The sequence below is a fragment of the Dasypus novemcinctus genome, chromosome 2 (genome assembly GCF_030445035.2).
Source record: "Dasypus novemcinctus isolate mDasNov1 chromosome 2, mDasNov1.1.hap2, whole genome shotgun sequence".
NCBI lineage: Eukaryota > Metazoa > Chordata > Mammalia > Cingulata > Dasypodidae > Dasypus > Dasypus novemcinctus.
In genome coordinates this window covers 73,290,977-73,303,393 of record NC_080674.1, presented here as the reverse complement: position 1 = coordinate 73,303,393, position 12,417 = coordinate 73,290,977, and the positions used below count along the sequence as shown (strand labels likewise).

Below are 12,417 nucleotides of genomic sequence, written 5' to 3'. Positions count from 1 at the left end.
AGAAAACAGGACAGTGGTTAAACAGAGGTGGGGAGAAAGAGAAGAGAGAAAATGGAGTTACTGCTAAGTAAGTATAAGGTTATGTTTGAGATGATGAAAATAGCCCGGAAGTAGATACTGGTCAAAGTTAAAATTTTTTGCCAGTGCACGCACGCACGCACGCACGCACGCACGCACGCACGCACGCACGCACGCACACACACACACACACACACACGCAGATACTGGTCAAAGTTACAATTTTTTTTTGCCAGTACACACACTACTAGATACTGGTCAAAGTTACAATTTTTTGCCAGTGTACTAAATGTCAAAGAATTGGCCACTTAAAACACACACACACACAAACACACACTATGGTACTGGTGAAAAAAGACAACAGATTACATAGCACCCCACAACAGATAACAGAATTTAATGTCATCCTTTGCTACACTATGTTTGGACCTTCTGTATAAGTTCATATTAACAAGAGTGGTCTCATTACAGAATGATTTGATTCTTAAGCAAACATTTTTTGATCATTCAAAGCAAAAGTCTGGTTAACAATGCAAAGAAAAACACGTTATGACTTTTATTATGCACTTTGTCTCAGCATCAGATTGATCTTGATGCATTTTCCCATCCTGTCCATACATTATTTCAACTGAAAATAGAAGCAACTTTTATATAAAAATGGTTCCTAAACACTGGAATGGAAGATATAGAATTCAAACCCAGTTATGACTGGGTTAAGTTATTTGCATTAATTAGCAAAACCAAATGGGAAATGATAATCCTTAACTAGTTACCATGTTCCTGCTTGCTTTAATTTTTAGATTTTTATTAGTGTAATGATAGTTAGAGCACATAAAGTATAATTACATATTATCAATAACATCATTTCCTGGATGTTATAGCTTTTCATTAATAGAACCTTTGCAGTTATTACAAGAATTTATGTATACTGACTTTTAGAATTATATGATCCTATAGCAAGCAAACAAAAGGGGCAGCAAAAATTAGGGAGGAAGATGGAAAAAAAAATAGGGAGGAAAGGAAGAATAATATATTTTTTCAAGAGAAAAAAAAAACCATTTAGTACATCAACCTGCACTTTACTCTAAAATTTCAAATTAACTAGAGGAAAATATAGGTGAAATTGCTGCTTTCTTGATGGGGAAAGAATTTTTTAGAGAAGATGAAGAAAGGAAGACTGAACTGACTATATGAAAAAATATAACTTTCCTAATATTGAAACAAGTGTTTTTATTATTTGCCTATCCAGAAAGACCAAGCTTAGAGAAACTGTAATTAACAGCAAAAGTTGTAATAAGATAGACACTGTTGTTGGGGTATAAATTGGCATGACTTTCCTGGAGAACAATTTGGGCAATTCATAAAGAGTCTTTAAAATGTTCATATCCTTAATCAAAATCAGTCTTAGGAAACAATTATTTGTGGACAAAAATGTTCACTCCAGGATTATTTATAAGAAAAAAGTAACAAGCAATCTAAATATTCAACAACAGAGGAGTAATAGTTGTATGATTATATAAACATGGTGTGTACACCATGATGGAATCTTCCCAAGTTGTTAAGACTAATGAGGGAAGCAGACTTGGCCCAATGGATAGGGGGTCCACCTACCACATGGGAGGTCCGCGGTTCAAAACCCGGGCTTCCATGACCTGTGTAGAGCTGGCCCATGTGCAGTGCTGATGCACACAGGGAGTGCCATGCCATGAAGGGGTGCCCCCTGCATAGGGGAGGCCCTTGCGCAAGAAAGTGCAGCCTGCCCAAGAATGGCACCGTACACACAGAGAGCGACACAAGATGACGCAACACGAAGAAACACAGATTCCCAGTGCTGCTGATAAGGGTAGAAACGGTAACAGAAGACTACACAGCAAATGGATACAAAGAGCAGACAATTGGGGTGGGGTGGGGGGGAATAAATTTTAAAGAATCTTAAAAAAAAAAGACTAATGAGGGAAGCAGATATGGCTCAATCAATTGAGCTCCCGCCTACCACATGGGAGGTCGTGGTTCAGTTCCCAGCGCCTCCTGGAGAAGATGACCAAGACCATGAACTGGCATGACTGGCTAGTGTGGAAAGCTCATGCAATAAAATGATGCAACAAGGAGACACAAAGAGGAAACACAATAAAGCAGGGAGGGGAGGTGACAAACGTCTGAGTGCCTCTCTCCTACATGGGAGGTCCCAGGTTCGGTTCCCAGTTCCTCCTGAAGAGAAGACAAGCAGACAGAGAGCAAACAACAAATGCAAACAAGGGGGGGGGGGGGGCCCAAGGATAAATGAATCTTAAAAAAAAAATACTAAGGACATGGTAGGAAGATCATAACACATAACAGAAAAGATGAAATCAGAAAATAGTACAATCAAATTTTTAGGAATTACTTATACGTCAGATGCCATGTTAAGCTCTTTAAATATCATCTAATTTAAACTTCTCTATGTTATTTAGACAGGAAAAAAAAAAGCTACTTATAAAAATTCTAACTGATTATTTCAGGGTGGTGAAAATTCAGGAGATTCAGAATTTTCTGTATTTTAATTTTCTTCCATGAGCCTATATTACTTATTTTCAGAAGGTAAGCATTATTTTAAAAAGTAAATGACTTAAGAGCACTCTTTGGGTTAAAAATAGACTTAAGCATTGTTTATAGTGCTACAAAGTATTCCATTTGTATGGCTCTCCCACAATTTATCCATTTACCAGTCAGTGGACATTGTTCCCTGCCAGTTTTTTTGCTTTTATGAATAAAAGCTGCTATGAACATTGGCACAGGAAAAAAAAAAAAAAAGGCTTAAGCATAAGATTAACTAAAAATTCCACTGCATCACAACTAGTAGGAAATCATTTTGGGGGAAGGGGGCCCATTAGAATGTTCAAAGAGAAGGATTATATAAATAGGAGAACTATGTCAGAAATATCCAAAATTTATTAAGAATGAACTATTCTCACATAATTAAAAACAAAACAAAACAGTAACTCCTTATGCCAACAGTAAAATTAAAATTAATCCTGACATCTTTAGACCCTCTCTCTCTAATGGCAGAGGATGAAACCTAAAAACATAAAAGTTAGGAATCACTGTTATGAAATTAATTAAAGAGCAAGGCAAGCATATATAAAAAGAAGCACTTACTTAGGAAGATGCCTTATAAGTACATCTTTGCATATTGGCTGCTCAGCCAAAGTTAGCCAAAATTCACAAGCTTCTAAAGCCACATTTTCATCTTGATCTTGGGTCCTCTGTAGCATATACTGTAAACAAAGGAATCTTAATATTATCCATTTTAAACGATACAATTAAAATAAACTCAACCTTAAATCAGCAAGTTAATGGTCTTTTGCTATGGCCTTGCTCTTCACAGTGGTTCTCAAAATACATTTTGGGTTATTTTTTAAAAGTTTCTTAGGTGATTCTAAAATGCAGCCATATTTAACAATCACCGCTTTGGAATATTGCCCAACATTGTTCAAAGTGTTCAGAGTATGTACTGTTCACCTGCTTATTATGAAGAGGCTTATCTTGTATTATGAACCACTGAAATTGGAATGTAATAATCATATATTAAGCTTTCTTGGAAAAATAAATATAAAGAAAAGTAATATTATAACTTTCCTAAAGTGAAGAATCTTTTATAACCACACGAAGTGCTTAACATGTTCAGACCTGCATATATTTATAGGAAGGAACATAAACATATAAAAGTTAAAATACTTTGTTTTTACAAAGAAGTAGCGACTAATTTCTTAGGGTGAGTATAATTATTTCCAACAAAATAAAATTATCATTTTCTCTGAACATATCAAGCCAGATTCCCTCTTAGAGGAACATCTTATCCCCAAATCTACTCAAAGGCATAGTGTTTACCCTTTAAGAAACTTCTACACACACACACACACACACACACACACACACACACACACGATAATCAGCAGTACCAGTGATTTCCCAGTTTACCTGGGGTTAGATATGGGATCACTTGAAGAATTCCCTTGTACACATCCTCTGATGTATTGACTGAAACATCTGACATAACAAAATATGTCAATGTAACAGCGGTAACAGACCAGAACCTATTATATGCCACATCATGTCTACTGCTATTGAGTAATGATGGAGAAAGAACTGTAGTTATAAATTAGGCTCCTCAGCTCTGACTTGCCCTAGCAACTGAAAAAAATATCGTTAAACTTCGGGTTAATCTCAAACCGTCTCACTAAACTGTCAACCAATTCCACTTGATTCTTTTAAACAATTCACAGAACAGACTCAAAGAAAACATCATATACTGCTACATATTCTTATCTCTATGACTATCTTTCCTAATGCTTTAGAAAAGGACTTGCTGTACACCATGGATGCTAACCTTCGAATATGTGTGAAACCCTTCCTTTAGAAAAGATAATTCCTATTTAACCCCCTTTCCCTTATCATATGGACCCTTGGAAATGAAAAGGAGACTGCAGAAAATATACTATCTGAAACACTTGCAAAGCTGTATGTTATGATACTCATACACAACTATACCTAGCAATGTGAAAATTGGGTGGTACAGCTTACCTCTGACAGTACTTAGTACTGCCTATACAATGAATTATTTTATTCTAATATCTAGTATTATTAGTATGTATTCCCTTCTTAAAATATGGCTAAGCATGGGAAACAGAAGTGGCTCAGCCAATTGGGCTCCCATCTACCATACAGGAGGGTCCACAGGTTGATGCCCAGGGCCTCCTGGTGAGGCAAGCTGGCCTATGCAGAGAGTTGGCCCATGTGGTATGCCGGCCCACGCGGGAATGCCACTCCGCACAGGAGTGCTCCCCTGCGTAGGAATGCCGCCCCACACAGGAAAGCTGCCCTGCATAGGAGTGCCAGCTGACACGTAGAGTTGGTGGAGTAAGATGACTCAAGAAGAGACACAGAAGAGAGAAAACAAGACAACACAGCAGAGCTGGGAGTCGAGGTGACACAAGAGAGTAATCACCTTCTTCTACTCTGGAAGGTCCCAGGATCAGTTCCTGGAGCCACCTAATGAGAATACAAGCTGACACAGAAGAACATAGAGCGAATGGATACAGAAAGCAGACAACAGGGGGAACAGGGGAGAAATAAATAAAAATAAATCTTTAAAAAACCCAACAACATATAGCTAAGCTATGAACAACATACTTAGAATTTCCTAGTAAAATTACTTTAAACATATAGGATTGAAAAAGACCCTTTCAAAACTGAAACATTTTTCTTGGAAGAACTTAGAATGGTTATATGTCTTTTCTACTCAGGTATCTCATCATTGCCATCCCTAAACCAGAAGTTCTTCAGATAAATTTTACCAGAAATGGAAAGTAAACTTTTGCATTTTAAACTCCAAAGACACAAGAATATATTACTTAATCTCTTAAAGTTTTATCATTCAACCTGACTTACATGTAGTAAATATAAAAAAATCTAATTATGTCCTAGTTATCCAAATTAAAAGATACCTACTCCTTAAAATAACTTTACCTCATAACATCATAAAACCTCATAAAAGCAAAATTACCATAAAGACAATTTAATTGAAAATTTTAAGACAATCGTAATTAATTTTTATACTTACCCTCCCAAATACTTGTGGCAAAAGAATTGGAAAACCATGATTTCACATTATACATTTAGTGCCCTAGATTTTTCCTGGGAGAAAGATGGAGAAAGAGCCTTTACACTGTTTGATTTACCTCAACTATATTATGCATGTGAGGAAGCAGGCGATCCATTCGAACTTCAAGCAACATCACAAGAGCTCGGCACACATTTTTCCGTACCTCTGGTTCTTCATCACCAGCCAACGCAAAAAGATTCTATTGCACAAAAAAACACATTTCCCCCCATAGTTTAAAAGTCCAATACATTATAAAGGTTCATACATACTAACAAGTTACAAGATGCTGACATTTAAGGCATTCTTTCTGAAGAGATTGGTTGTGTTTCGAGGTCATTTTTAGTTTGCAAGAAAAAAATCATGTGGTTAGGATACAGGGGTATTCTTTCAGCTTACCCAGAAGCAGAGATAATCACTGAAATACAATTTCATTTACCCTTTGAGACAGCTGACGTATTAGAACAATTCTACCTATTCTGACTTTTGAGCTGGCCCAAATTTTATAAAAGCATCAATAATCAGGATATTTATACTGAGTTTTTAACAATTTAAACTTGCTATTGTTTACTGAGTTCAATACTGAAAAAAAAAAAAACCAATAAAGTAGTAATACTATACTATTCTTAATAAGTTTCTCTACAAAGAACATCTGAATAGACAATTGACTATTTCGTTTAATCTTCACAACTCCAAGATGTTATTCAATTTTGTATGTCAGGAAATGGAGGTTTAGAGTTTAAATAACTTGGTAGCCAGTGGGGTATCTAAATTTGGTTTTCATGGAATCAAGTCCACATTCATTTTATTATACCAACAATCCTCCCCTCCACCAGAATAATAAGTTGTCTCCCCTAGGAGTTCCAAGTGTGGATGTGAGAAGAAAAAACAACGAAGCCTTATTTATTTACACACATACACATGCCCATACACACATTAAAAAGATGATTTTAAGGAAAAAAGCAAAATCAACAATGTGCTATTGCTTTTTTTCAGGAAATCTCAGAAACATCTCCAAGAAAGATGAACCTAAAGTCCTATTATGAGAAAAGGGTAAGATGATGGAGATGTTTAATGGTCAAACATTATGATATACTAAATATGGTTGTAGCATTTAAAAAATAAGTCTCTTCTTTGACAACGCTCATTTTATCCTATCCTAGGAAAACAAAATTTCCCTAAGTCCTGCCTCCAAATCTGAAGCTTTCAAAATTCTGTAGCAGTTCTTTTAATCAGCGGTATTTTCCATAGCCAGAAAAGAATATTCTTTTCCAGCAGGTACTGCTTTTATGTTAGATATTCATCCTTCATTAAATTTGATATTGTCTTAATTTAGTAAAGGATTTCATTAATTCACTCCAGAAAATAGCATCTAAGTGGGGAGAGACGTGTCCACTGCTATTGCCTATAGTTGACCCTTTTGTTATTACTGTCACTGAATACCCAGCTTGCCAAGGTATATGTTATAGCAATGTATCAATAACCAACTCCTTTACCACTATTACACGATAACAACCCTATGACATCAACCCCTGATGAAAACACTGACAATTGAAGAAAACAATCCATTCATTCATTTAACAAATATATACTATACTGAGGGCCTACTATGCACCAGATACAATTTTTAGTAAAGAGAATTTAGCTGTGAAAAGAGAAAACCCCTGTTTTCACAGAGCTTATATTCGGTTGAGAGGGGTGTGGAGTAAACAAAGAAAAAGTATCGTATGCAAGACTGTCATAAATGCTACGGGAAAAATAAAAAACAGGGAGGTAGAATAAGGAATGTTGGGAGGAGACACTTTGATCTTCATATGCTACCTACTGCTCTAAGGAGTCTTCTGGTATTTCCACAAACTGTTTACTCTAGCACAAGATGGCTTACTATAACTAGACTTTATAAAACAAAGCTTCACAAATTATCTACGATTAAGGACTAGTTTTTGTTTTTAAAATTTTAATCTGCTCCTTTAAAGTTTCTCTGGGGAATAGATGTGGATTAACAGTGGTTGAGCGCTTCCTTCATGTGTATGAGGTCCCGGGTTCAATAACCAGTACCTCTTCAAAAAAAAGAAAAAAAAGTTTCTCAATGCTCACTTTCAATTTCCCTTCTCAAGTCATCACAGTAGAAACAAACTGTTTTGAACTAGCACTTGTCCTAGGACCACACTTCAAAAAGCACTGTTGTAAAATACAAGTAGAATAATCATACATCTAAAATGAACATGCCAGAGAATCATAAAGAATAAAAAACGGATAAAATGACAATCTTAGAAGGCTCCAAGAATTTCCCGAAGGTTTTCTGCTCTTTTAGGGTTATCAAGTAACACAGAAGTGTTAATATATTTAACACAAATGCAAAGCAATTATTTTTTTTAATGCTGGGGAATGTTCTAGCTCGGCTTTCTGAGTATAACTGCGGAATTTCTATTTTCAGAAAATTTAATTTCTTTTGTTTTAAATTTTATTTCTTTATAAAATAGTGGTGTGTCCACCACTGTTCCCTTTATTAAGCTGTCAAAAATACTAAAATACTACTGTAGGTACAACTAATACTACTTCTGAAAATAGCAGCTAACACGTATAGCACAGGCATTATTCCAATTTATTTACACGAACTACCTTTAAAACAGCTAAAACAATGTACGTCTATTTTTAGCTTCATTTTATTGATTATGAAATTATTACTGAAAGCATTAAATAAGTTAAGTAAAATGCCCAAAGTCCCACAGCTACTAGGCTGTAGAGCTGGTATTTTGAACCCATTGACAGGCTTACTCAAGACCTCTAATCTTATCTACTAATACTATACCATCTTCAGACCAACTAGACCAGGGGTTCTTAACCTTTTTTGTTCCACAGACCCCTTTGCCAGTCAGATGAAAACCACAGACCCCTTACTAAGTCTACACTCTTCTGTGCATTATTTAATAAATACATCACACCTGCACCAACACATCCCCATAAAAATTTTTTGAATTTCAAGTCAAGTTCATGAATCCCTTAAGAACCCGAGACTAGACTGAAAACAGTTTGCAGACATATTAATTTACGTGTACCGAAAAGGAATTCTACTTATGGCTCATGGCCAGAAAATTGTTTATTGTCTTTTTGTTTTTATGAAAAAGTTAAAAGATGCTTATTGAGATTTAAGTGTCAATTTTTTCCTGCTATCTCTAGTTTTATACTGGAAAACTAGAAATACTGTTCTTGTGCTTTCAGATTCTTTACCAAGGCAAGTTAATCCAACTTCACTAATATTTCTCATTTTAAATACTGCAACTGAGCTGGAAGATTCAATGTCTACATGCAATTGGAACAGAGTATTGAAACAGACATTTTAAAAGTAGTCATGTTATTACAGACACACCCACACCCAATGATCAATATGTGCATGATGCAAATAAGAAAATAACAGAAAAAAATAATTTTCAATTAACAAAAACCACAAAGTTTACATCGTATCCAATTTTATAGTACCATCAGAAATAATTTAAATATTGGCAGATTACACACACAGATCTTATTTATGAAATGAAGGAGGGGAACAAATCTTACCTCAATAAAAGAATCAATGTGCAACATCAGAGCTTGGGTCCTACTGATGATAAACTGATTGACACATGCAACAGCATGAGACCTAGAAACAAACATTTTAATTTTAACACATGCTCAATGCAGTTTGTTTTTTTTTTTAACCAAAGATTGGCAAAAGCTCCATTCTTTCCCTCGTTTCTTTGGAGCTGAAACCCAACCTCCCCTTAACTGGGTTCCTTTTCATTTATTTGAATTCTCAGAGCCTATTTGTTGTTTTGTGTTGTTTCTAATGAAAAGCAAATTTACTCTTAGCGTTATGCTTTCCAAAGAGATGCTTTTTCTAGTTTCAGTATGCTTTTTCTATGTTTCGGGTTGTAAGTATTTGAAGTAAGCTGGGGAGGGATTAGTAGTGATAGTAACGAAGGTTTAGAACACGGTGGGAGTTACATCTGGTGTTCAATCCCCAGCAGAAGGCTGGGGGTTGGACAGGTGCAGAGAGAGAGGATTTCTATTCACCTTTAATATATTTTTACCAAAAAAGCAAACAATTTTTTAAAAACTTTATTTTGTACATTCAGTAAATGAAAATATTAAAAACAATAATTTTTAAAAAACAATATTAAAAAAACCCCATACATTATGTTCTGGATATATATATATATATATATATATATATATATAAATCATACAATACTTTGCACAATATGTTTGGCTTATAGTAACATACAGTATTTGTCCTTTTGTGTCTGGCTTGAAAAGGCAAACAATTTAAAAACAAGCTCACTACTTCTATACATATATAAATATATTTTTAGAAGTGGGTAGGATGGTGAATTTCTGATGCAGGACCTTTTTAAAAACAGGTTAGAGTAGCATCATTCAGACTTCTTTGTTGCTTTTCCCTTTTTTTTCTTATGCTGTGTTACTAATTGTAATTTATGCATTTTTTTTTTAGATTTACCCTTTCCTATAGAAATAAATGATTTATCTTGGAAAACCAAAACAAAAAATGATTGTCTACATAAATCCACATATGTACCCATTGAAAGTACCAGCCAAATCTATCAACACAGAAAGAATGGGAATGATATATGAAGTGAAAAATGCAAGTTTTGCAGAGCAGTATGTTTAGTGTTTTCTAAGCAACTGAAAATTGTCTGAAAGGGCAGATGCAATTTTTAATTGCATTTGAAATGGGAATTTATTTTCTATACCTATAGATTTAGGAATAATGGGCATGAATTCTTTTGAAAGTTAAAATTAGTAAGCACCTACAGTCTACATTGTTCTGGCATACCAAATTCAACCCTTCAGAAATTCTTATTGGCATTACCTTTAAAAAAAAAAACATAACCTTAATCCAATCACTTCTCATTATCTCCACATTTCTTTCCTAGACCAAACCATGATTTCCCCCCAGGATTACTCAAATAAGGCTATAAATGGTTTCCCGGCCTCCACTGTGCTTGACTTCACTACAGCCTGCTTGACACACATGAATAAGATCACATTACTCCTCTGTTCAGAGCCTTCCAGTGAAACAATCTATTTTTATGGCGCAACCAGCAGTCCATGAACTTAGTCTGCAAAGAACTAACTAGTAAACATTTTAGGTTTTGCAAGCAGCATGAGATCTATCAACTTTCATTATAATTAAAAACAAAAAGACCAGCCTTTTAAAATTTAAAAACCAAATTTTGTTCCTAGGCCATGGATTGTTTTGGCCTCATGGGTCACAGCCTAACTTCATTTCCTACTGTGCTACTGCCAAAGTTTATTTCTTCTGGTACTTTAATAGGTGTTTTAAACTTCAGGGCCTTTAACCTTTATTGTTCTCATTACCTTAAATATTCTTTTTCAAGATATTTCAAACACTTGCAACCTTCAATATCTGTTGACTGAACATCCAAGAAAATACTAAGCAAAAAAAGTAAAGTTACTAAACAGTATACATACTATGGTGAGCTCAACCTCTTAGATGTGTAGCATGAGGTAAAAAAAAAAAATAATAATTTATCCATTTGTTGTGGGGATTAAACTAAATGAGCTAATATATATTAAGCACTTGAAAGAGTAAGCAAATAGGAAAGAAAAATAATATAATACAATGACTTTCAAAAAGGCTTTTAAATCAAGAACAAAAATCTCTAAACTTATTTGCCCACAAAATAAAACTAGGAAAAGGCAAAATAGCATATATTCCTGAGACACTGTCTGCAAACACCTTAGAAATAATATAAAACCCCTTCATATTTTACAGAAGTGAGGCCCAAGTATCTTATCCAAAAGTTTATCTAGTTAGTCAAGGAGCTAGCTCTACACCATGATTCTTCCCTCACATTTCTTTGTGTGCACATGAGGCAAAATTAAAAAGGCATAAAAAGAAAAGTCTCTTTCTTAGCTTCACCCCTAAAAGCAAATACTACCAACATTTTCCAATAATTTTTTCTATTTTTATTTACATACTCTATATCCACCAAGTAAAAATTCCCCTTCCCACCAGTAACTCTAACCCACTTTGTCTGCAAATTTGGTATTTTTAGAAATCTCTTTTAAGGGACATATCATATGGTATTTGTCTTTATGTGCCTTATTTCACTTAGCATGTTTGAAGGTTCTTCCACATTGGCATGTCTCAGAACTTCACTCTGTTTTACGGCCCAATAACGCCCAATAACATTCCATTGTATGAATGTACATTTTGTTTATCCATTCATTTAGTGATAGACACTTAAGTTGTTTCTACCTTTTAGCTACTGTGAATAATGCTGCTACAACCATTGTTGTACAAGTATATGACACCCTGCTTTCACTTTCTTTGGGTATATTCCTAGATGTGGAATTGTGGAGTCATACGGTAATTCTATATTTAACTTTTTGAGGAACTGCCATATTGCCTTCCACAGTGGCTGCACCATTTTGCAATTCAAAAATGCACTAAGGGTCCAATTTACCACATCATCTCCAAATAATTTTTAAAAACGAACAAATTGGTAGGATTTATATTTTTAAGTTAAAAGTTTTGACAACTATGTTCTTTGTACCTCACGTTTTTTTGTTAAAATATTTATTATTAGTATATAAAAGTTGCTTCTCTATACCTCAGCAGCAAAGAAAGTAAAAAAAAAAAAAACACACACACACACAAGAAAAGCTAACTTAAAAGTTACTTCTAAAAGTATCAGAGAAGAACACACACCTATGAAGAAATCTAGGGAAACGGA

At 34.7% G+C, this 12,417-nt stretch overlaps 1 protein-coding gene across 7 annotated transcripts in view; it reads right to left on the bottom strand.

Annotated features, from left to right (window-relative positions):
- TNPO1 (transportin 1) overlaps positions 1-12,417 on the bottom strand; it is a 114,532-nt gene that overhangs the window by 50,825 nt on the left and 51,290 nt on the right. For all 7 annotated transcript variants that reach the window (XR_009188595.2, XR_011645967.1, XR_011645979.1 and 4 more), the window contains 3 exons: positions 9,215-9,296; positions 5,736-5,858; positions 3,154-3,272 (listed from right to left, as the gene is read on the bottom strand). Coding sequence is in view for 3 of the 7 variants with exons in the window: in XM_071208558.1 (XP_071064659.1) it covers positions 3,154-3,272; positions 5,736-5,858; positions 9,215-9,296 (324 nt within the window). In the remaining 4 variants the exon portion in view is untranslated. The remainder of the gene's footprint in view (positions 1-3,153; positions 3,273-5,735; positions 5,859-9,214; positions 9,297-12,417) is intronic.